Source organism: Platalea leucorodia (genome assembly GCF_965183815.1).
Source record: "Platalea leucorodia genome assembly, chromosome: 4".
Classification (NCBI taxonomy): domain Eukaryota; kingdom Metazoa; phylum Chordata; class Aves; order Pelecaniformes; family Threskiornithidae; genus Platalea; species Platalea leucorodia.
Window position 1 is genome coordinate 71,280,273 of NC_138826.1, and position 25,773 is coordinate 71,306,045.

General features: G+C 43.9%; 1 protein-coding gene across 1 annotated transcript in view; it reads left to right on the forward strand.

Annotated features, from left to right (window-relative positions):
* Window positions 1-25,773, forward strand: part of CACNA1I (calcium voltage-gated channel subunit alpha1 I) — a gene marked incomplete at both ends in the record, with an annotated part of 159,604 nt that overhangs the window by 60,178 nt on the left and 73,653 nt on the right. Inside the window, 2 exons of the mRNA XM_082309099.1 lie at window positions 8,635-8,746; window positions 9,798-9,931. Coding sequence (XP_082165225.1) covers window positions 8,635-8,746; window positions 9,798-9,931 — 246 coding nt within the window. The remainder of the gene's footprint in view (window positions 1-8,634; window positions 8,747-9,797; window positions 9,932-25,773) is intronic.

Below are 25,773 nucleotides of genomic sequence, written 5' to 3' on the forward strand. Positions count from 1 at the left end.
AATCCATCATCACTAGTTCTTTCCTTCTCCCTTTCTTGAAGTTGAATCACACAGACACTGCTATTATAGTGCTATATTTATTTGCTATGAATATGTCTACTGGACCTACCCAAGATAAGGACGCCATTCAAACCTATCATGACATGAAGGCCAAAGAAGGGACTGCAGTATTGCCAGACATGGCAGGACTGTTAAATCAGTTTGACAGGTGCTGGGGAAGACTTTTACACAACTTTGGATGGCATTTCTGGGAGGCAGGGCAATGAAGCACAGAAGAAAACAGGGAGGGTTTGGAGAGATTTTGATTTTTCTTGGAAAGCACTTTGTGTTTTTACACTTTGGAAGGAAATTTCCGCCAAGTAAGCTTGACCACATCCGGATTAAATCAGACAAAAAGCCAACAACCCCACCACCATGGGTCAGACTCTGGTTTGAGGATAGTGACTCCACCAGCCTCTCTGATTGGTCTTCTCACTTTCTGGGGCCATGCATGATGGGGGCCCTGTATTGGAGCATTCAGCTGCCCCATTCAAATTCAGATTTTGTTACTCTGGAGCACATTGCTAATTCAAATCACTCCTGGACTGCAAATGCCTTCCGGCCTTGGCCTGCCAAGTTCAGGTCTTCTCTGGAGCAGAGGTCCAACTCAGTGCAAAACCAAAGACTACCTCTTCTAAGATCCCTACTTTGCCACTGATGTCAGTAGGGAATTGCTTCTACAAAGTGAAATATCAGTAAGCAGTAAGAGCTTTACAGTTTGGATCCCAGTTTTGTGGTTCAGGGGCTTTTTGCTGGTGGTTCTTCCCTGGTGTCTGTTATCTCTACAGCTCCATCTGCAGCAGGAAGCAGCTGCTGAACCTGCCACTTTGACTAGGAGATTTTGGAGCAAAATTCTTTCAATTGTCATATAGCATAATAATGTTCCAAGCTGCAGTCACATCACCTCATGCTGTGACCTTGTTGAAGCTCCTAATGTGAAGCCAGGTCAGGTTTTGGATGGTGATCTCCAAGGCAGAGCCAGAATGCTGCAGGAGGCGCCATTTGGGAGCCAGCAGGAGGTGTGATTCCTCAAGTCAGTCCTGAACTGATTCCACAGCATGGTGGAGTATTGCTTTGCTGGCAAGTAAGACATGCAGCTGCAGTCCCAGCCATCTGAGGATATTAAAAAGCTCTTTCTCCAGGAACAGTCATTACCTCTAATACCCTGCTCAAGTTTAAATTTGGGTAATTACTTTCTTCTGACCTAAAAAAAGATTCTCGGGTTTTTTTTTTTTTCTAGATACTATGTTTTTTTCATGCTTCCTATAGTAAACAGCTTTGTAGGAATGTTACACACTGTTAAACAGATGCTCTGTTGCTCCCTGAAAGCTAGATGCAATTTGGAGGTGGGTCATTATCAGTAGAGAAGCTCTGGGGCCCAGCTGCTACAGGCATGAGATAATCATTAATAGTAGAGCTGTGTAGCAGCATTGATGAAGATGCACGGTATTTGTGAGATATTTGAATAATTAGTGGTAAGATCTGCACACGTCTTCTGAAGAAAACACCAGGTTGCTTTAGAAGACCAACGTATATCCATCCAGGTGGTGTGACAGCCATCCAGAATTACTGGCATAACTCGTGCTGGCTTTAGGACCAACAGGCTCTCCTGTGGTCACTGTGGTGAAGAGCATTGTAAAGAAGCCTTACTTTCTCTCTGCAGCCTCCTGTTTGATTAGGGGCCTTCTGTGGCCTGTTGTGGCCCTACACGAGGTCAGAGCTCTCTCGTTAGCTTCCTATTTCTGGAATATCTGAAGACTTGTCTCATTGCGTTAATACCTCTGTCTATTTGCTCTTCAGATTCCTTCTTAGCCTCTTAATCTCCATTGTACGATTTTCCTGCTAGAGGTTAAATTTCTTTCTATTAGTTTTGGTTTTACTGGACTTGATAGTTTAATGGACATTATTAGCAGGTCTGAATAAATCATTATGCAAAGAGTTTTAAGAAATGAGATTTGCTTAATTTTGTTTCTGTAATGAAAAAAAAAAAAAACAAACCAAAAAACCAAAACCCACCAGCTTTCCAAAAGCCATCTTCAGTGCTCACCTAACTCCACAGGGGGATATGATGTGGTGTATGAGATACAACTGACTCAGTTCTCGTTAGTCTCTAAGCTAAATCTGAATTTGAGCTACACAGCCAAAAGCCTGTGTGGCCTGGTAGAGGACCCACTTTCTGAGCAGTCCTAGGAAGTTAGACCGATCAGAGAGGATGACATATGGTGCTTTGTTTTATTGGTGTTTGTCTGATTTAATATGGATGTGACGAGTCCTTTTTCTTTTCTAATGAATCTGTTCTTGATGTAAAGTCCCTTCCAAAGGGCAGAATCATCAAAGTATTGCCAAGTATTTAAAATCTCTCTACTGCCTCTCTCTTCTGTAGTTTCTTCTCCTGCCTCCCAGTAACACAATCACAAGTTGTGTAAGTCTTCCCTAGTGCCTCTCAAATCAATGTAACAGTCCTGCCATGTTTGGCAGTACCGCAGTCCTTTCCTTGGCATCAATGTTGTGAAAGACTTGAAGACCTTAACGATGCATATGTCAGCTGTCTAAAGTTCAGGTGCTCGTCTTTTGTGAGAAGAGCGTATAAATGATGACGTGATGAAAGCAAACATGTACAAGAGATTACATGACATGGGAAGACCTAGAGCATGTTGACCTTGAGGGCTTGCAAAAAGGCTTTATAAATTGCACTGTATGGCTTGGACACCATGAGATCCCAACGTTGCAATGCTGGGTATTGGCATTTAATTTCCAATTGACTCAGAACTCAAAAAAAAAGAGAGTTCTAAGTCAGGTCAAAAAGCCACAACTTTTTTTCTGTAATGTTGAAATATTTCTTTGCACTAAAAAAAGTGTTTCAGCCTTTCCAAAATAGGATTTTTAAAGCTTTTTGTTCTGAGAAATATTTTGTTTTGATCTATTTGAACACAAACACATTTTGAGATGGATTTTTTGCGTGAACATCGGGTGTTACATTCAACTTTTTCTAGTAGGTTATCTTAGCAGATTGAGACTGAAGAGAAAGAACCCTGTTGCTTCTTTCAGTTTGTTTTGCAGAAAAAGACCATGAAACTTCTATGCATCAGCATAGAAGGAAAAAAAAAAAGTGAGTGGTGATAAGAAAAAAGTGGGAGGAGGGAAAAAAATGAAACTCACCTGTGAGGGCATCTGTAAAAGCCAACAGCAATGAGGGAGAGAAAATAAGCACTTCTTTCACTGGAGCTACTTGTTTCTTTGACCTTCACAACACAAATCACTCCTTCCATTATAAATGAAATATCAACTGTCCTACTGCAGTTATGGCATCCTACCTGGCTTCTTGCAGGAGGGTCACAAAGCAGGGGAGGGAAAGTACTGAAGGAACAGAGCACTGTCCTTAGCTTATTTCAAAAGGAGGGAAAGAAAATGCAATCACTGCAAACTGGAATCACAGGGTCCAGCCATTTAGCTGGTGGGAAGCATGGTGAGATGAGAGGGAGGTGGAGAGAAGCCCAAAGGGGAGGCAGAGAGGAGTGATTATGCAAATGTGATGTCTCACCTGCAGGCTGCCCACAGCTGTGCCTGCCTGGCACTGGCTCAGAGTTGGGAGGCCATAAGGAGTTGTGTGCATGCGTGGCCGGTGTTTGGGATGCATATTGCATGGGGCTCCATGTTGCCAGTTCAGTCACTGAACTGCTCTACTGCAGCAGGCTCTTCTCTCTGTTTTGAGGCAGGAACAGATGCTACCATGACCAGCCACACCACAGAGCTGGCTTTTCCCCCTTGCTGTAAGAGCTTTGTAGCCAATGTATTTCCACTGCAGGTTAAACAGGTCTGAGATATTCAAGACCTGAATTGGCACAAGGCATACCCTAGGGAGTGGTTTGGAGATAGCAACAGGAAAGGCTAAGGGATTGTCATGCTTGTAAAGCTTTTATATTTTCTGTGCTGTTAGGAGCGCCAGCCACTGGGGAGCTCTTTGGGCCTGGTGTACTCTTACTCTTCAGCTGATGATAAAGGAGGAAGAGGAGAGGGGACCCCAAAGTATTGTTTTGTTTTGCTCTGTTGTTGTTTTGTTAATGATAAAAAGCAGAGATTGAGGCATATCCCAAGAATGTTAAGTGGTACCTAGTTTTGCAGGTGCAAGCTATTTACAGCTCCAATACAGCATACCTTGCTTCTGCTATTTGTTATTCAGGAATGAAGCCCAAAAAGCTTTGCCTGTATCCTATCACCCGTTTCTAACATCATCTCGCGTTATGCATAGTCATGTTATCAAGCACTACCACAACATGTCCAGCTCCTAGAAACACCTGCACATCTCCTTAACTGTCCTGTAACTTGTGGTTTTCAGCTCTGACTCTGTCCCAGATGGTTTGGGGTGGCTGATGATTCTCTCCTGGTGTGTGCTGGTGATGTATGTCCCCCTTGAGTCTCTCCCCATCCCAGACTTGCCCTGTCCATTGGAAGACATGGTGGAGAGTTAATGGATATATGGTGGCTGCCTTCAGGCAGCAGCTGCATGGACCCTGGTTGGGGTGTGGAAGGACAAGGAGGGGACACATCAGCAAAGCAAAGTGTCGCTGCCACAGGCAGGCACCAGCTATAGAACCAGTACAAGGAAATGTGGTTTAGGCAAAATATAATTAACCTAGTTATGGATCTTGATGCCACAAGACAGTGCTGAAGCCAAGAACTTAACAGGACTTTTACAAGGAAGAGACAGTTATGTGGATAATGAGAATAGCCCATGGTTAAAGGAGTCACAAAACCTTTCTCCCTTGCTGTTTTTCCTTTTTCAAATGAGCACTGTGACCCCTTTATCCACAAGGACTTGAATCAACTGTGAACAGTCACCGTTAGGGAAAAACCTCCCTTTAAGGGTAAGTTATTACATAGTGGGTTGCTGTGGGTTTTCTGGTACCGTCCTCTGAAGCATCTTGTGGTGGCCAAGAGAGAGGAGCTGACCATGGGCAGAAATACCTAGGTCTCCTTTTAGTTTCCAAAGCCTGTTGGAGGCCCCAGGCCTCGCTGGGAAATGTGTCAGGAGTGGGGCCATAGGAAGGGAGAGCAGCAGTGAGGAAGGGCCTGGGCAGAGTGGGATAGCATGTGCGCGGGTTCACTTGTAATTAGGAGATTTGAACTTCAAAAGAAGTTAATTAGTAATGAAACTTCTGACTGAATGATGCAGATTGTGAAGACTGGCTTTGTCAGCAGCTGAAATTAATTACAGGCTCAGGCACAGCGAAAAGGAGGGGGTGAATGATGCGGGGAGGGGGAGGCATCACCAAAAGAAAGATGATAAACCTGGCTGCAGGCTGTTGCTGTGGTGACGGGAGGCAGTCACTGTGGTTGACGGTGACACATTGAAGGCAGCAGGTACTTCTAATTACCCCCTCCACCGACCCAAGCAGGCAGCAACCCCTCCCAACTTGGGGCAGGAGATGCTCTGGTTTTCTCCTAGCACTTTCTTCCTCTCTGCTGCAGGTTGGATGTGCCTTTTCAGGGTCCCTGCCTGTTCTGAAAGGAAAGCCGTAGGGTGGCAGCTTTTCCTACTGTCACTTTAATAGCCTAGGAGTAGCCAGCAATTCAGCAGCATCCTTGGGAAGCCTGGACAATGCTGGCAAACTTTCAGAGAGCTGGTATCCAAAAAACAGGGGAGGAGAAATTGAGTACAGCGGGCCACAGCTTTTTCGGCAAGAAGATGAGGGCCTTGCACATCTGGCCCAAGTTGCAATGCTTTTGGGAGCACTTGCTGTGGCTGGCCAGGTCTTGTGCTTTGGGGTCTTGCCAGCTGCTTGAAGGCACCCTGCCATGGTCTGCGTGGCCTGGGGGAGGGGGCACTACAAGGGGAGCGAGAGGAGCAAAGGGAGGACGGGAGCATCCTGACCACCCACGCATTGCTGCTGCTGAAGCATGGGCACAAAAGCATAGATCTGTATGAAACAAACCCCTGACTTGGAGTGCCTTTGCCTGAATTCCCTGAGTTTGGCTACAGTTGGAGAGTACTCCCTGCCTCTGGGTCTCTTGTGTCATGTTTTCTGGATGTTTGCTGAAGAAAAAAATCCTGGCTTTTAAAACAATTTCTGCTTTTCATTTTTTACGTACTAATTTCATCCAGGGCTGTTCTAAGCACTGGCTCTGTCCGCACCTCTCCTGACTGCCTTATGCCCTGGCCTGGGAGAGGGAGTTCTGCAGCCCGCACCTTTTGGTCCCTCGAAGAGTGTCATTCAGCACTGATCCCTCCATCAGGGTTTCACTGGTGCTGCCTTTCCAGTAGCTGTCAAAGCAGCTGCTGCAAAATGGAGAGGCTGAGAGAGCTGGGACTGCTCAGCCTGGACAAGAAAAGGCTCAGGGGGATCTTATCCATGTGTATAAATATACAATGGGAGGAGTAAAGGAGACAAACTGCTCAGTGGTGCCCAGTGACAGGGAAAGAGGCAATGGGCACAGCCTGAAATGCAGGATATCCTATTTAAATGTAAGAAAACACTTTTTCACTGTGTAGATAGTCAAACACTGGAGCAGGTTGCCCAGAGAGGTTCTGGTGCCTCCATCCTTGGAGGTACTAAAAACCCAACTGGATGCAACCCTGAGCAATCTGCTGTAGTTGGTGCTACTTTGAGCAGGGGGGGTTGGACAAGATGACCTCCAGAGGCTCTTCCAACCTCAACCATTCTGTGGTTCTGTAATTCTATGAAAAATGATGCCAAACAGATTTTGAAAAGTTCAGAAAAGAATTGCAGTCTTACCTGAAAAGCCTGTGGGAGCTAATGGAAACCTCTCCAATTGCTTTCCTGGGCTTTGGATCAGATCGTTAAAGAAATGTGTAAGAGACAGAAAGGTGGAAAGTTAAAGCTGTGTTGTGTAGACCTCTGAGGGCAAACATTTTATTCGTGCCCTTTTGGTGTGTTCCTCTCAGAAAAGGCCCCTGGTTTTGAAGTCTACATCGAGGGTGGGCTCCACATGCATTACTTTGCACGGCATTTGGGATTAACTTAGTGAGGGATAGTGATAACACGTTCTTGAAATCACCTCATAGCGTGATTGGCACAGTAGAGCTGGTGCCCTGCTCTTGTCTGATTTTGCAACTGAAGGTAGCTCACTGAAAACCAGGTGGGGAAGAAGAGAAAGAATTAATAATCTTCTAGATCAGATTGTGCAGGTTAGTCATGAATCACTGTCAGAGAATGAGCACGGAAGAGTTGCTCAGAACGAGCCATAGATGTTGAGTATCTTTCAGAAGTGACCAGAGATACAGGCCACCATTTTGGATTCAGTTCTGCAAGGACTGAAAATGGGTGCACTCAGTGGATTGTATTTTAAATGGATAATTTCTTGGCTCTTTTATTTTAAATTAAAAAAAAAAAAAAAAAGTCTGAAAATGGAAACTGAGCAGATATGTTTGTGAGGTGTGTAAAATACCCAAGAAAGATGGTTTTGCCAGAGGCTGGAGAGCCATTCTCATTACATCTACATCACTGCTTTGCAATGTGAACACTGGAAAGATATCTCAGAAATGTGCCCACTTTTAGAGCTAAAATACTGTAAATGAGTTCTTGGATAAGCGTGTATCAGGCCTTAAGACTCCTTCAGGAGGAGAGGGATGGTGAAGAGGAGGCAGGTAGAGGGTGTGGAGAGCACAGAGAAGGTCACACAAATACACCATTTTTATCCTCTTCTGTAATATATAAATGAAGTGGTACTTGATGAAATTAAAAGGCAACAAATTAAAAAGAAATAGGAGGAAACAATTTTTAATGTAAAGTATAATTAGCCAACGTAGCTCATGGCTGCCAACTATTATCGAAGCAGATATTTTAGTAAGATTATCAACAAAGGATTCAAATGAATAAGCAAAGCATCTGCAGGGACACCAGTGTAGCTGAGAAAACAATTATAAGGGCTATCAATCCTCATGCTTTAGGGCATAAACAGATCACCAGCTGGGGTCAGAAATGCAATTTCCCCCTATCGTTACTGAATAACTTAATTAGGCACATTGTGGGGTTTTATCCAGCCTGGGTCACTGCTGGAAGCAGAATAACAGACTAGATGGACCATTGACCTCTTCCAATATGGCAACACTTAATCTCCAAGTTCCTCTCAGAAGGGAAGAGGGAGACTTCTAGCCTTGTGTTGTACCCCATTCCCAAAAGGGCAGTAATCACTAGGTTCACATAGAGATCTGGCTGTCTATTGTAATTTAGATCCTTAGATCATAGAGATTTCTGCTACATTTGAGCATAGGCCACATTTGAGTATAGGCCACCATGGAAAGCCTCTTCCATGTATTTGGAAGATTTCGTAAACCAGCGAGGGAAGGGACTCAACAAACCAACAGGAGTGAGCTTGTACTTAACTATGGCAATGATTTGACTTGTATAAATACCTTAGGCCTTTGTGGTGCCTCTACTTTCCCCTTTTCAAAAGAGTTTTGGTTTAATCAAGGAGTGCAGTAGTGAGGAACTGAGGGGGAAAAACATAATGTAATAAATCAACCTACCAGCAGTTGTTATTCCTCTTAATCTTCCTATTTTGTCACCCCAAGCCTAGAGCAAGCTTATCTCAGCCATGATGCTTTTATAGAAATTTTTCTTGACTCTTTTCCACATGGTTTGAGTGTGTCAGCATGATGGTGATTTTGTTAAACTGCGTTACCCTGGGGATGTACCAGCCATGTGAGGATATGGACTGCCTTTCTGACAGGTGTAAAATATTGCAGGTAAGCAGACTTCCTTCTTCTTGCGATGGCGCCTCAGTCCAAGTCACAAATTTTCCTGCGTGCTTTCCTTCAGCGTGTGGGCAACACCTTCCCAGACAGGCTGGCAAGTGGGCAACACCTTCCCATACAGGCTGGCAAGAATGTCCCTGGCAGTAAGCAATCCCGTTGTAAAATGGCAAGAGCTTGCTTTGAGGAGGGGAATGGGGCGAGAGGGAGATAACAAATGAAGCCTACTTGTGACCAAGCAATACAGAACAGTTGCAAACCTTCCTCATCCTGTGCATAAGCAGGGATTTCCTGACATAGACAGCTACAAGATGCATAGCTCAGAGGTAAGCCAAGGAGAAATAACTAAGGTTACATCATCCAGGCAGGAGAGAATGGCAGCCCCCAATGCATTCGCTACTCTGTTGAGGAGCAAGGGTACTACTGAGTCCACAAGTAATGTGGCATTCAGCATGCCCAAAGGGAGAAGAAAAAAAAGGTATGCCAAGAAGGGCCATGGGTACATCCAGCCTATGAATGCACTAGCTGTGCTTGCTGCTTCCCCAAAGAGAAGGTGACGGCAAAGGTTGTCATCTATACTGTTGCTGAGGCTGCCATGTTCAGGTATCTGAAGCCTCCATCTCTGAGTGGTATGTGCTGTCTAAGCTGTGTGTGCAGCTGCACTATGTCCTCAGCTGAGCCATTTGCAGTGGGGTGATGAGGAATCCCTCCTGGGAGACCTTGGAAGGACAGTGTTTCCCTGGCCAGGTTTGGACCTGCTGGTGCTGAGCCAACACCTCCTTTCAAGTCCATGTAAGGAGTCTTTGAGTCTGCATTGATTACTTCACCCATGGGGGGAAACAAAAAACCAACAAACTATAAAAGCCCCTTGCTTACCTGAGCAGCAGGAAGCTGTGATGGCAGGGCTGCATGGAAGAAGCTTTTCCAGCCCTGCTTCTAACTCATTATCAGAAGTACTGAAATTTGTATTTATCTCACATTCTGCGTTTTAAAGTCCAAGGCTGAGAATGCTTATCAAACGTGCTCTTGGGTTTCTGTTTGGCAGGTATTTGATGATTTTATCTTCATCTTCTTTGCCATGGAAATGGTCTTAAAGATGGTGGCCTTGGGCATCTTTGGCAAGAAGTGTTACCTTGGAGATACTTGGAACCGCCTGGATTTCTTCATTGTCATGGCTGGGTAGGTCGATAGTTTCTGGGTTTATTTGTTCTATGTTTGCTAGAGCCTTGCATGGAACAGAAATGATGTAACTGAGGGGAAAGTTTCCACTCTGGTGCTACTCCAGTACATCTGCTGAACTGGAATCAGACGTGCTGGAGTTAGCAGTCTATGGAAGAAACAGTAAACAAGGTAGCTTAGCTCCCCAGCTGATGTGCAGCTATCTATCTCACACAACTTCAGTAGAGGGTATTAACTTGTACTAGCTGAAGAGCTAGCCCAGAAACTTTTGTTTGTTTGTTTTTTGTCATGATTTAACCCCAGCTGGCAACTAAGCACCACGCAGCTGCTTGCTCACTCCCCCCCACCCCAGTGGGATGGGGGAGAGAATTGGAAGGGTGAAAGTCAGAAAACTTGTGGGTTGAGATAAGAACAGTTTAATAATTGAAGTAAAATGAAATAGAATAGTAGTAGTAGTAGTAATAATAATAATAAAATAATATACAAAGCAAGTGATACACAATACAATTGCTCACCACCTGCCAACCGATGCCGAGCCCATCCCCGAGCAACGATTGCTGCGCCCTGGCCAACTCCCCCTAGTTTATATACTGAGCATGACATCATATGGTATGGCATAGCCCTTTGGCCAGTCTGGGTCAGCTGTCCTGGCTGTGCCCCCTCCCAGCTTCTTGTGCACTGGGCAGAGCATGGGAAACTAAAAAGTCCTTGACTAGTATAAGCACTACTTAGCAACAACTAAAACATCAGTGTGTTATCAACATTATTCTCATCCTAAATCCAAACCACAGCACTATACCAGCTACTAGGAAGAAAAAATCAACTCTATCCCAGCTGAAACCAGGACAGTTTTTAAAATGTCTGAATGGAAAAGGTATAACATTTACCAGAACCAAGCTAGCTTCTCTGTTTCTAGCAGCAGTGTTTCAAAGGTAGGAATGTCATTTTTGTTACTCTGGGCTTTTTGTCTTTGTATTGCACTGGCCTTACACTGGTACTATTGGGACAAGTTGACATTTGAGTGTTTTTTACAACAAAATTGCTATGGTGAAGTTCCAATTTCCCCTCTGCATGTAGGAAGTGGAAAGCCTACCAGGATTTGCCTATTGAATCACAGCAAAATGTTCATTGCTGATACCAATGGGCATGTGCTTTTTTGAAATTTGTCCATTTTCAATTAGATTGCCTTGTGGTATAGTAAAAAAAAAAAAAAAAAATCAGAAGTAAATATGTAATACTGCTCCTCTCACAACAAACAAGTGAACATCTTTTAAAGAAACCCCTACTTTCCAGTTCCTCCCAGCACGGAATTACCCACATTTGCTGTCACATGGAAGCGCGTGTATTACTGACTGAGCCAGCAGTGAGTTTGAGCTCACTTTGCAGAGTTTTCCCCTGCAGTGCGGAGCAGCACTCTCTTTATACTTGCTTTTGACACAGTTCTTCTACAGCAAGACTTGAAAGTCATTCCCTCTGGAGGGGTGTATAATTGTTTGCTTCTGGGGGGAGTGGAGATTTTCAAACTCGGTTCAGTTGTAAAAGTTTGAAGGCTGATTCTTGGCCAGCTTGTGCATGAAAGGAGGACAGGCAGATGAAAGCTATAGCTTTTTCTGAATTAATGCAACATGTGTGAGATGGGAAGACCTTTCTTGTGGCTGAGCCTGCTGGCATCAGCATCTGATTTAAAATGGCAAGATCAGTGCAAGATCATCAGGAAAGGCTAAGTTAAAGCACCTGATGCATGGTGGTGAGAAAAGGCAGATCTTTGTTCTAGCCTGAGCTCCTGGTGGCGAAATTGCTGGTGACTGGGTGCAGGGAAAGCAGGACCCTACCACAGCAGCCTTTGAGGAGGAAAAGGAAGAACAGGTGTGTTTGAAAGGGGGGCCTTGGAGCCCATGGTGCTCCTCCATGTGGGTGATGTGCTGCAGTATGCTGGGAGGAAGGCTCTGCTCCAGGCGGGCACAGGATTGCTGGCATACGGGGTAAAAGGCTTGGGAACTGGGGGTCTCGCTCTGCCTGGTGTCCCTGCAAGTATGGTATGCGAGTGGTGCTATCTGGAGAGACGAAGAAATCAGTGGGGCAATGTTAAATGAAAGAAGGTGAGCTCAAGTGCTTACTCCATGCAGGAAACAAGTGAAATCCATGCTACCTATATGAGAAGGGAGTAAACCCCATTTACATGTTGACCTCTGTCTCCATTGCTGGCAGAAATTTGACGAGAGAGAGAGTCTTTTGTGCATCTGATAGCGGTACTAGGAAAAAAAGCTCATATCTGAACTCCTTTCAATGCCAAGGAGACTTAGAATCAACTCTTTAGATATAAAATAATCAGTGTGGAAGATTTTTCATTTCAGGTCCAAAAGTGAAAGAAATTTGTTTCTTGATTTCTATACAATTGTCCTCATGAGGTGTCAGGCTGAAATGATAGTAATCTCATTAGAATATCTGATCTCAAAAGACTTCTGCTAAAGAAAGATTTTTCCATTTAGTTATAGAGAACTAATGACTATATAATGTATTTCGAGTTATAAAAGCTTGTGGTTATTAATTCATTATTCTTTGAAATTCATTAAAATTGTCTGCACTGTTTAAATCAAATCCAAGGCTCAAACTTGCCCTTACAGACTGTAGGCTTTTATTTAACCTCAGATTTAAGCCTCAAACTTTATTCTGATTGGTCCCACACCTAGATCATGGCTACAGCTTACTCTGGGTTCAGATGCTGCCTTAGCTTTCTGACTAAGAGGTCTTGTGCGTTAGGTCTTGTGTGTTTTCTCCATGCCAATGAGTTAGATCCTGATCAGGGGCTAATCAGTTTTCTCTAAGGGCCTTCTCCTTTTCATGGTCCTGGACTCTCATTGCCTGTAAGGGAGGTCATAAATTTGGCTGTCAAGAAAACGTCCATGATGTTGGGAAGTAATGCACTGCCTAGAAGATATGGAGCTTCTCTCAGTTTCAAGAATAAGGACTGTACTTCCCAGCCCCTTCTATTCCCTTCTCCCTTTTGAAATAAACATCCATAAAGCAGCAAAGGCCGGAAGAATATACTGTAGCATGGAAAAGCAAAGTGCAGGCAAGGGACCGTTCTGTTGGATGTTCCTGGGCAGCTGAGATACCTCCATCTGGCTAGCTGCATGACAGCATGTTTTATCAAAGAGCATAATGATTATTTGCTGCTATTGCCCCAGACAGTGTTTTGGTTACATAAACCATGTATTCAGGCATTCATTTGTAGTTTTCTCCTCATTTCCTTGGAAAACCAGAAGCTATAGTTTTAGTTAGCTGAATTCCCTCATGTGCCCCTGCCCTGCTTGCCCCTGCTCCCCACGCAACCCAGCAGCTCAAGGAGGAAGACTCCATTGTCACTAAAAATGTTCAGTTTCCATGGCGATAGGAGCTGACATCACCAGAACTTTCTGCCCTCTGGTACGCTCCCTCCCCCAACCACCTTCAACACGTTTTTTTCAGAAAGGATTAGAAAAAAACCCCCAAAGCAACAGTCCTAAGTCAATGCTCTCCTTCATTGTTCCCCTCAGAGCTCCTAAAACCAGGCGAGGTAATTTGGGTTGAAGAATGCCTATGCTGTTGTGTGCACGAGCAACCAGGGCTGCAAATTCAGCTTGCCGATGCTCCAGTTCCCAACTGCTTGCTGGCAACAGGAGGTTGCACGTTCCCAGACATTTCAAGCAGACTGTGCTTGTCACCAGCTGTCCTGGTGGGAGTCCCTCTTCCCTTGCGTTTGTGATTAGGTCTCGTCTATTGTCATTTGTTTCCCACAGCGATGCGTGCATTTGGAGAGCTTGATCTGAGGCAACTTCAAAGGGCAGCTTCCTAAAGTTGAGAGTCTACTAGGTTTTGAAAGCTGTGATAATGTGAACACTAATCATGTTTTAAATGCAAGCCAGCATCTCTACATGCATGAATTTAGGAGCAAAGTCACTTATTTCTGGGCTAGCACTCATCAGCTTTTTAAGTGAGGCAGTTCCCTAGCAAAAAAAGAGTGAGCAATCTCTTGCTCACTCTATCTCTGAAGCAGTTGTGTTCACATGCAGTTGGAGATGATGCCACTGTCCCTCTGGGAAGGGAGACGTCTCTTTGCATGACTCTGTCCTGGGGGTCCCCATGCAAGGAGCGAATTCATGCAACCTGCCTGGCCTTGGGGGCATTAATTCCACTGAAGGTGTGTTTGTTCCTACTCTCTTGAGTCAAGTGCTGTAATTAGCGATCTGCGGTGAGAATTATGTCTGTCTGCCCTCTTCTGCAGCATCCCCACGACATGTTCTGGTATAGCAATTTACTTGTGTAAATAGGTAGGTAGGTTACAGGGGAGAGGGCTTCACTACGTGGCCAGAGGGATGATTGTGATGACAAATGTGTGCCCAGAATATGTCCAAAACCTTTCCTTAATTACTTGCTGCTTGGAGTCCAATGGCTGAGGAGAAGCTGGTATATCTTTGAGGGAACATTCCATCTTTGCCTCTCTCCTTTATCACACTGGAGCTTGCAACACAGATCTTATAAGATGTGGTCAAATCCCATCCTAACCTTGCCTTTGATGCAAAGAATGGCATGACTTTGTATATCTTGGCATTTTAGGATGCGCTTGCAGTGTTTTTTAACAGCTTTTGAAGGTGATGAACATCAAAACAAGACACGGTACTCTGTGTAGCTACTTCAGTGCCTTGAGTAGTAATAGTCCAGCCTGAAATTTCCCCATTCCTACAGCCAAGGATTGCAGTAGCCCATCTAATCCATCACTGCATCTCCCTACCAATTAATTCGGCTGCTTTCTCTATTGGCTCCAAGCTTGGTTGATTGGGTTTTATCCCTCTCAGTCTCCTCTTCTGAAGAGAGAAAATCCCTTCCTATTAGTAGGAACAGCAAACTTTGTTCCCAGATGTATGCTGTTACATTTGTTCACACTGGAATACATATTATTTGCATTTCCAAAGCAGTTCATACTCTTCTATATTGCTGACTTGTCCTCTTCATTTCTTTTTCTGTTCTCCCAAAAATATGCTTCAACTGCAAAATCCATCAGTGATTTTTTTTTTTTCTAATTTTCTGCCAGGTTGTGATAAATAAATAAAGAACAGAGTGGCAAGAATTGTGCATTACAGAAGTACATCTGCTCATGAATGAGTCTCCACTTACTGTTGCATATGAGGTTTATTACTTAGCTAGTTTTTCTCTAGCTAATGTATGTCATGATGATTTCATACCATTCCAGCCATATCAACATAATTACTTGTGTGAACCAGACTTGTAATCTTATAAGAAATTATAGCACATTAGTTTGATGGTGTCTATTTTTCCTTAAACCTGTGTTGATTATGGTTAATTTTATTATCCACCTTTAATCCGTAATCTATCAAAGCCACATATTGGCGATTTCATTACTGTACTGTGATCAGCATCAGTCCAGTCAGCCTACTGAGATCACTGTGTTTCTAAAGTACTGGCACAATATCAGAACTTCTCTGACCCTTGGATCCTTTCCCAGTTTTCTGAGACTAATCAAAAATCACCAGTATGGGTCCAGATCTTTTCTGGCCATCTCTTTTAAAACTCTTGGATATAAATTGTCCAGGCCTACTTATCTTAGAATATCCCTATTTTGATAGGCACAGCTTAAAATACTTGATCACAGCTGGAGCTGAAACTAGCTCATTATCATCTATGGTACACATACATCATCTGACCTTCCCCATAGAACTTTTTTTTTAATTACAGTTTTCTGCCTTTTTATGCTGCTTGTGACAATTCTGTTTTCTTGTTCCAGTGATTAACTTGTACCATTTTATGTGCTTGTTCAATTCTCTTACAAATTTTCTACAATTTCCATCTCCTAATTTATATTCATTGGTATCAACTTCCCCTCTCTTGCCATTACATTGCTGTTTTTCCTTTCATTGATGTTGTACTACCTTTTTAGCTCGTTCAGCTTTCTTGTCTCTATTGAAGCTTCTTGGGTACCTGATAAATATTCCTAAACACCACTTGACTGTCATCCACAGTTCATGAATTAAAGTCTCTATCCTGACCAGTTTGAGGCATGGCTGTTTCTGTGTGTTTTCAACTTCATGAATATGGCCTCTCTAATCCACCACTTGGTTGATGACCTTACTTGATTTGTACATAATACATGTAATCAAGTAGTCCTAGCTTTAAGTTCTATGATAAAAAAAAAAAAAAAAAAAAACCAAAAAGAAAAAACGCTTAATAGACAGTCTCTGTATCTTCCATCCTTAAATGCAATTTTCTTTGAGTTGTAAGGCACATCACTGTAAATGCTGGGAAATTGCAAGGAGATTTAGGTGTCCCCAACACATGTTGCCCAAATTCAACTCTTGCAGATGGATAAGGGGAGGGTTTTTCTCCTATGAATTACAGACCAATACCAAGAGAGCTAGTCAGCCTCCTTTCTAGTGTGATCTGGACATACCTAATCACATTCATAGGATAATTCATGTTGTAAAGGACCTTGTGAGGTCTCCAGTCCAGCCTTCTTGTTCAAAGGAGGGTCAACAATAAACTCAAGTTAGGTTGCTCAGAGTTGTCTAGTCAAGTCTTGAAAACCACCACAGATTGAGACTGCACCACCTTTCTGGGCCCCAGCCCCACTGTTGATTTATCTCTGGAACAAGTCTGAACCTCCCTTCCCTGCTGGGATTTATGTCCATTGTGTCCTGTTCTCCTGCCGTGCACCACTGTGAAAAGCCTGGCTTCATCTCCTCACTGACCACCTCACAGGTACCAAGGAGCTGCTGTTAGGTCCCTCCAAAATTATCTCCTCTCCAGGTTGAACAAGCCCCCATTCCTCAGTCCCTCCTCACAGGGCAAGTGCTCCAGCCCCTGAGCATCTTGGTGACCCTCCACTGAACTTGCTTCAGTTTATCAACATCTTTCTTGTATGGAGGGGGCCCAAAACTGAATGTGCTATTCTAGATGTGGTCTACCAAGTGCAAAGTAAAGGGGATAATCCCTTCCCTTATCTGCTGGCTGCACTCCTGTTGGTGCAGCTTGGTATGCCATCAGCCTTCCTCGCATGGACTATGTGTTGCCTGCTGTCCCGCAGGACCCGCAGGTCCTTTTCAGCAGAGCCAGTACCCATCAGCCCTTAGGCAGTGGGTCAGTCCAGCACAGGTCCAGGACCTTGTATTTGTCTGTTGAATTTCATGAGGCTCCTGTCAGTCCATTTCTCTAGCCAGGAGGAATTCTCTACTTTATATGGCAGAAAATTAATCCATAAGTATTCATTTCCAAATTGTCACCAATTCTGTACTAGAAAATGCCATTTTTGACAGAGTGTGCTGCTCTCCCTCCCTTTCTGTCCACTTGAGCCTCTCTAGCTAGGTTAAAATCATTGATTTTAATATTCCTTTTATGCAGATCTTCCTACCAGGCTTGCTTAATGCCATTTAGGCTGTTTATGCTCATAAAATGAACGATTTGTATTCTCTTTATTACTTAGGCCCCTGGCATTGGTGTATAGACAATACTGTTTTTCTCCTCTTTACATCTTTTAGTGCCTTGATTAGTTTTGTTCTTGACATGGAGGCTTTATAAGAATTAACTTTTTTCCTAATTTCGTCACTTTCCCCTTTGGTCTTTCATTTAACAATCTCCTGACTGGTCTCTCTCTCAGTTCCCTGAAAACTATTTATTCTTCTAATGAAATACTGGTTCAATATTTCTGCTTCTCTAGCAGTAGTCCAGTGCTGTGCAAGTCTCCTGCCCTATGTGGCTGGCCAAGCCAGCAGTTCGTTACCAGATTCCTCTATCATCTCCTTTGCCTGTTGGCCAGGATGCGCTAACAAGGAGCTCAGTTGAATATTTCTTGTCCGTCTTCTTCAGAAAGTGTCTATAACCTGTGGCATATCATGCTAAGAAAAACAATTAATTTCAAAATATATCATCATGAGTAAATATTGTCCTGGAAGTTTGAAAACCTTCCTAAGTTAGCTTTTTTAATCTTATTTCACTTATGGTACGGTAGCATAGCTGTCCTGATATCTTCACTTCTTTTCCAAAGCATCCTTTCCTTTCTGAGTAGTTATGCAGCCTTTGAAGAGGGTTTCCTGGCATCTTTGTACAGCTGGAGATCCCTTCTCGAGTGTGCCTGATAGCCCCTTAGATTGAGCAGAACATTTCTTCTTGCTCACTGTGCCTTTTGGCTAGCTGCTTCTTCAGGAGTGCTTTATGCAGCTTCCACACTGGGAGCCTGGAAGGTATTGCTCTCTATTAACTGAGATTATTATTATTATTTCTGTCTTCTCTCTCTGATAGTTATCTATGGTCCTTGATTTCTGCTTCCCCTTATTCCTTAGACATTACATGCTTTCTTCCATAAACCTATAATGATGCTGCTTCCCAAATCCATCCAAGCTCTTTTCAAACCTGTGCAGCATCACTGTGTGTACCTCTGAAAACTGACTCTCTCCTTACCTGGAAGCCACCCATTTACACTTATGGCCCCGAGTTTCTCTCTTTGAATTTCAGCCCAGGAAAGGGGGCTGGCAGCTCTCTGAAGGATGAGAGATGGGGCCTCAAATGCCCACCCATTCCCAGGAAACAAAATTGGCACCATGTGGTGCCCTTCCACACCAGGAAGATGACGCTTAGCCTGAAACATGCTGGTTGGCCTTAATCTCGCAAGACGGGGAAGTATGTTGCCAATCTTCTGCTTTCTCTTTGCTTTTAATTAACTATCGTCCTTCAGGGACCTGGCCAGAATTTGCATAGTTATGACTTTAAAATCTCAGACCATTAAATGCTTATTAGCAGCAGTGTAAACAGTAGAATGCTCAGAAAATCCTAGTTAGCTAATCTTTTATGCCAAATGGAAGTTTCTATAAAATTATGGCAAGTTAAAGAAAACTGGAATAAATACAGCAATTAGGTGTTTCAAGCAGTGATCAGATAAAGGTGGAAACCAGCAAGAAGCAGGCTAAATAACATCTTAACTAAAGGCAGAAATATTAGAAGCATATCCCTCTCCCCCAACACACGTTCACTTTTTCCTCCTTAATGATACTAATTATTTCATTTGCTTTCTCCTAGTAAAACTATCCATAGATGTGCAACATATTGAAATGAAAGCAGTCATCAAAATGAAATGAATCACACCAGAGAAGAATCAAAACAAGGAGGCAGTGGTACCCTGCATGTGTTATGTGTAGTTCTCAATTATTGCCTCTGAGTTTTTTGCCTCCCTAAAAGCTAATTCCCTACCATGTGAATCTTTAGCTTTATTTAAAAAAAAAAAAAAAAAAGGCAACACCAGTAGGCTCGCAGGACCAAAATGCAGACACCCTTTTAAATTTTTTTTTTTTTCCCCTAAGCAATGAAATACAGAACTCGGAGCCTGTGTTCAGACTCCTGGTTTTCAAAAGTGATGTCCCATCGCTCGTCTTCAGTCATCTGAGCTTGGCGAGTCCCTCTGGCTTTCTTATCACAGTGTGAAAACCCGCTTATGTCTTTTCGTATCATGTCTCTGAAACTATTAAGAAACTCTGACGTTTTCTCTTAGTACACAGTTTGGAGAGAAATCTGAGTGTTCAGGGGTGTGAAATAATCACATTCTAGGCAGCAAGGGACCAGTCTCACAGGCTGTGGAAGCTTTCAGCTGCTTTTGCTTGCAGAGCAATTAAAAAAAAAAAAAGGTAAAAAAAATGTTTTTTACTGGGGCGGGCAGTTGCAGGTTATTTTTTTAAGAATGCTAAGCATCATAGCTCTGGAGCTGACTGTGTAATTAGTAATTGATCTATCACTCCCTGAAGAAATGTCTTACTTTTTTACTAACAGAACTATAGCCTCTTTAATTATTAATTTTTTTTTTATAAAGAGGGGAAAAGGATGTAATTTTTGCAGTCCTTGTTTTACTAGAAAAGGATTTTTTTTTTCTTCTATGTTCCAGCTTTTATGTCAGCAGAGTGTTGTCTTTTTGAAGCGTGATGAGCTCTAACGTTAAAAAGAGATAAGCAGGACTACTTAGCTGAGTACACTGTGGTTTGCAGAGCAATTTAAAGGCCTACTGTGTAATGTCTGGCCACATCCCATATGATGTTATTGCATCCTTTCTATGGTAGGTGTTGAAAGGAGTTTGGCTCATTTATTTAGGGTGCATTTTGAAGCCTGGCCCCAGAGGCACCAAACTGTGTGAAATTGTGTGCAAATGCCTACATGGCATACTTGCTCTTCAAGTATGTATCAAGCTAGCTGGTAGCAGGTTCAGTGCTGGGGGCTGCCTGGCAGCCCTATGTCTGCTGCACCATGGAGCAACCTATGCCCATATGGCAAAAGATTGGGTCCAAGTAACCCGTCAGCTGGGACCCAGAGCATCCGTGAAGACAACATTTTTAAGGATGAGTCCATAGGTGACTGCAGCCCTGATGTGCCTGGGGGGCTACATGTGCTTAGCACACCTCACGCGGGCTGGTGCCCCGTGCTGTCTGAAGCCCCTGCCCATTCCTAATGCACCGGTAAAGATTGTGCCTTCTTGCAGCTGTGAGCAAGTGAACAAAATGGGGGCACTGGCCACAACACAACTCTCTAAGTAGGGAAAAAGGGACACCTAGAAAGAGTCTTTAATTTCTGCTGTGGCCACTGGGACCTCTGGGGGCAAGTAAGGATGTGGCTCCAGCTGTAGAGCAGAAGGGCTGGCATGGTGCAGAAATCTTAAAAAATACGTCCCATCCTGGGGCTGGTAAGTAGCCTGTTTGCATGCGCTGTGTGTTTTTTCTCTCTGCTGGTACGTGTGCATCCTGTAGTTGCAGACTTGGGGTGGAAGTAGTAGCCCTCCTTTCTTGCCCAGCATCTGGGCAGACCTTGTCAAAATCTACTGGCTTCACTTCTGATGTCTCTAAAAGGGTTTGTGAGAGATTGGATTCATCCCTTACTGGTGCCTGCCTGCTGATAGGTCTCCTTGTGTACAAGCCAGAGCACATCCAGCCTTAGCAAGGGCTGACAGGAGGTGTCTTGAATGCCACACGTGTCCCACACTCTAGCTGTTCAGCTGTGTGCTCTTCTTCCTGCCTCCTTGCTGTTGCTCCAATGCTGATGGTCCCCACTACCCAGGCAGTCATGAGCATCATTAAGTGGATTTTGCTGCCTGCCCTTCCTTTTTTGCACGCCACAGATTCAACTAATAGAGCCCCTGGGGGAGCTTGGCCAGCCCCGTTCTCCTTGTTCCCTGCCAGCTGCTACATCTCTGGCCACAGAGGGCCAGGACTGGGTGGATCTAGTGATGCACATGCTTTTTCATTCCCTTTCATCAGAATGGATCATTAATATAGGAGGGGAGATACAGGACTATTGGAGTACATTGTCCCGTGAGAGGACTGGCTTTGCTCCTTCTTTGTGTTGTAGCCACAATCTTTGAAGCTAGAGCAGAGGCAGTGAGACCTTCCTCTCATCCTGGTGTGTACTGCAGATGTGGGAGGATTTAGGGGTAAATCAGTCTTCCACCACCACCCCACAAACTGCAGGTGGGAGATTTGAGCTGTGGGATGGCTCACACATGGTTCACGTATCAGGGGGATAGACAGCTTGGTAAATGGAGAGACGTCAGCTCCAACTTTTGGTGCCAATATCTGAAGTAAAAATTCAGACAGGGAAAACTGACAGACTTAGTCTTAAATTTTCCCTGTGACTCCTATGTTCTGGATCTTTGCAGTGACAGGAACTCCAGTTTGTGGAATTTGATGGCCGAATCAAGGAGCCGAGGACAGAAAGGCATATTCTTGTACACAAAAGACATTGGTTAAATCGCATCTAGTAATGGTATAGGTACACATCAGGCTTAGACCCCTGACATAGCTGAGAAGCGGAAGGAATTTGGAGCAGAGAGCAACCAATCTTCTGTCTTGGTCACTCCGGGTGCTCGTAGATATAAAGACCAAATAAAAGTCCACAGGCAGGAAAAGCTTCACTTTGCATAGAGACTCACAGCAAACCTGAAATTACAGCTAGGAAGTCACAGCCATGAAGTTTCTGGCTTCAGTGCCAATGCCAAATTTATTTGACAAAGAAAAATGAATTGATTAGACTGCAGTTAATTAGATTTCAATTGAAAACCCCTATCAGAGAAGGGGAATTAGGCAGCTTTTGAATTTGACAAAAATATATTGGCTTTGTATCATAAGAAAAATACTGCCTTGGTATTTTTCATGAATGCTTCTAGAATACATTTTAAATATGATTTCTTGGCTGCTAATTTTCAGCAAATAGAAGTTCAGGAGCTAAGATTGGGAAAGTTAATAAGTATTTAATAAAGGTATAAGGAGATGTAAATATGAAGAGGTGAATGGTAGTGTTTGAACTGTTTTAAACATGGATTTCATTGAATGTAATCGCGAGGAAGCTGCTAGCTAGGCACTGCACAACTACATCATCTTGGGTTACATGTACAGCAAGATGAAGTCTGAATTTTCTGGACTCCATACATGGTTTTCATATTCTCACTATGTCTATTTTAAATAGTCTTAGTTTTTATTCCTCTGTCCTGCTGGTTAGTCTGCTGTCCCATGCCTGGCATGGAGCCGTGTTGGCCGTGCATTTCTGCTGTTGGGCAATGAGCATTGCTCTTCTCTCTTGAGTTTCATTGCTGCTGGAGAAGTGGAGAGTGCCAAGACAGATCCAAGCCCACTCTTGAGCTCACGGGTGCAAAGGAGGAAAAGAAGTGCCAAGCTGTAGCTGATGAAGCTGTTCTGCTGTTGTTGAGACCTCATGAGCTGTGAAGGTTTGCAACGCTGGTGGTTTGGTGCCCCCTTGTCCCCTTGTGCTCCATGTCTGCTCCAGTGGCTTGGCATAGGATGAAGGTACACCAGACCAGGGAGGTGCTTTCTGGATGGGGTCAATGTGCTAACAAATTGCTCACTTGTTCCCTGCACTAGCTTGGTCTCATCTCTGTTAAACTCGAGGTCTCGTGTGTGTTCAGCTGAACAGTCTTACTTGGGCATAGGCTAATGTTTATCAGCAAGGCAGAGACTAAGCTGGAGGAGAAAGCAGGAAGATGATCAGTAGGGAAAGGGACAAAAAGAATAAAGAGGAAGATGGAAGAAGAAATAAAGGATTGGGAAGGGAATTGAAGGATATGAGGCAAAGTGGAAAAAGATGAAGGAAAGGCAAGGGGTGGACGGAAAAACTGGAAGTTAAGGAGGAAGATTAAAATGAGATATGGAAATGTTGCAGGCGGGCATGAGTCAGAGGGATGTAAAGAGACAGAGGGGGTAGGGAGGAGGTGGGATACCTTGAGAGTGGGGAGAGAGGCAGAGCTCGAGTGGAGAGGTGTTCCCAGCCAGGCATCCCCCCTGCTTCTGCAGGATGAACCCCATGCATGCAGCTGGTGCCCCTGTCCCATTTCCCACCCTGTCAGCATTCCCACTGTGCATCAACCTTGTGGCGTGGGGATGGTGCATGCGTCAATCCCCTCTCCTTCCAGAAGAGTTTCATGTGTAAAGTTTTGAAGAAGAAAATCTCTAGTGAGGGAAGAAGAATTACTGTATAAATTCAATTATCTTGACAGCTCAGTGCTCAAATTCCATCACAGATCAGGAGTTTCTCCCTGATTTAGCATAGTTCCAGCTTCTTAACCTGCCCCTGCACTTGCCCACCCACACCAGAGGCCACAAAATACTTCAGCCGTACCAGAAATGAGCTGCCGTTTCCCTTGGGAGAGATGCGCTTCCCCCCTGCCCTGTCATGGTAAGGGGAAATGAGATCTCACAACCAGCACGTTTTGGTTTGTGTTTGTTTATTTATTTTTTATTTTATTTTATTTTATTTTATTTTATTTTATTTTATTTTATTTTATTTTATTTTATTTTATTTTATTTTATTTTATTTTATTTTATTTTATTTCCTCGACTTTGTCTGACTGCCCCTGGACCTTAAAGAAACCAAGGCCTTTACAAACAAGACATGCTTAAAGCAGCCAAGAGGCGATAACTAGATGAAGGGCAGTCAGGTTGTGGGGGCTACCCTTGCTCATGGCACTGAGCTGCAACAAAGCAAGGAAAAGGAGCCTGGAAAGCTCCTGGAGGTTAATAAGGAGGCAACTATTTTGTACTAGCTTTAACGTTTCCCTGCTCTTGGTTTATGAACACCCAGCAACCACATGGTTCCTGGGTTGCTGGTGTGATAAAGATCCAAGCACTGAAGGTCAAGTGCCTGCCTGAGAGTCCAAATAAGCACGGTGCACCTAATCCACCATCACAAGATCTTGAGACACAGACACAGGAAAATGTGAACTGCCTAACATAAACCTGCTGCCACTTTCTGGCTGACCACTTTTTGTGTCATGCCCTTTTGACTCTCTGTCAACCTGTTACCACCTCTACATGTGGCAGTAGAAGATCAGGTACAGTCCAAATCTAGAGGGGTTATGTGTATAGGGTTTCCAGGCAGTGGGGAGCAGGGCTGGCTGGGGAAAGATAAGAGCAAAAAGAGCTGGGCTGGCAATCCCTGAAATGCTGCAGATGCCCACAGGCCCCAGCAGAGTCGCTGAGAGATCCCATTTCATTAGAGAAAGGAGGCAACAATTGGATTCATTAGTTTTACCTACACAGAAAATGTTTGGTGGTTTTTCTTTTTTTTTTTTTTTTTTTTGTTAATTAATGGAATTTCATTTCACCCTGGTCACCTGCAGTCCATCATGGTATGGGCATGCTACTCTTGTGCAAAGAGAAGCGTGAACATAAGCTGATGCTAAAGCCATCACTAGGAACAAAAAGGCGAAAATGAGTGGCCCTAATGCAAAATTGCACTGGAATTGTGTTGCAGTTGTTTTGGATATGATTTACGTTACTACAATAGGCATAACTCATCTGCAGGGATTTAAGCACCCTGTGTCTCTGTTATTATGCCCAAGACCAGGAGGCCTCAGGAAGAACTGTAGGCAGAAGGGGGTCTGCTAGGGCTGAGCTCGTTTTTGTTGGAAGTTGCTCTCTGAAAAATTTAACAGTTGACCTTCTCTGACCCATCCTTGGGAACAGCCTGCTGTTTTCATTGGCAGTGATTGACTGTTCAGTGTTTTTTTCCTAGCTAAACTGGAACGTAATCACAGTAAATCTGCAGCCACTGAGGGCTGCAGGAGGCTGGCTCACTGGCTGTAGGAACTACGCAGTTGCAGCTAGGGTAGCGTTCATCTTGCTCCAAAAGGACCTGTGCTCGCTGCTTTGATGATTGTTACTATTCTAGTGACGTATGGACTGTGCTATATAGGTGGAAAGCTTATTCCACCTAGGAGAGGGCAGCAATGTGCATCTGGTTAAGGTGACTCCTATTGTAATGTCAGCAACATGGCCGTAGCTACAAGAGGACAAACCTCGAAAGGTTTGTAAATGGAGGTTCTATTTTTAAATGAATTTCGTATGGCTGAGTCTAAGAAAGCGTGTCACCTCTGCCCACTGATTTCATCTCAGCCCTAGTTCTGTGCTGTTCCCCTGTGTTCAGTTTCTGTGAGGGCTGTGGTGTTCAGAACTTCTCATTTGATCACTTGCAGTTCAGAAAAGTCTACTTTTTGAAATTAGATGTATTTTTGCGCTATTTTCTTATTTGGTTTCTGACAAAGTGCGTTTCAGGTTGTTCTGCTACTGCTCAAAAGTAATTTTTTTGCCTTCAGAGGTCTGACCTCAACCCAGTGCTCTAGGGGATGTGTTTTTTTAGGAGAGGAAAGGATGTTCTGTGGGACTTCACCAAGCTTGGAGACTTTTTCGTTTCTGTGCATATACCTGCCTCCTATAATAAACTGCAACGCAGGGACTCCTTCAGTCATGGAGCAGCCTCTATGTGTCAGGTCTCTGTGCCGTGAAGAGATGTTAGCCCACGTCCTGGGAGCA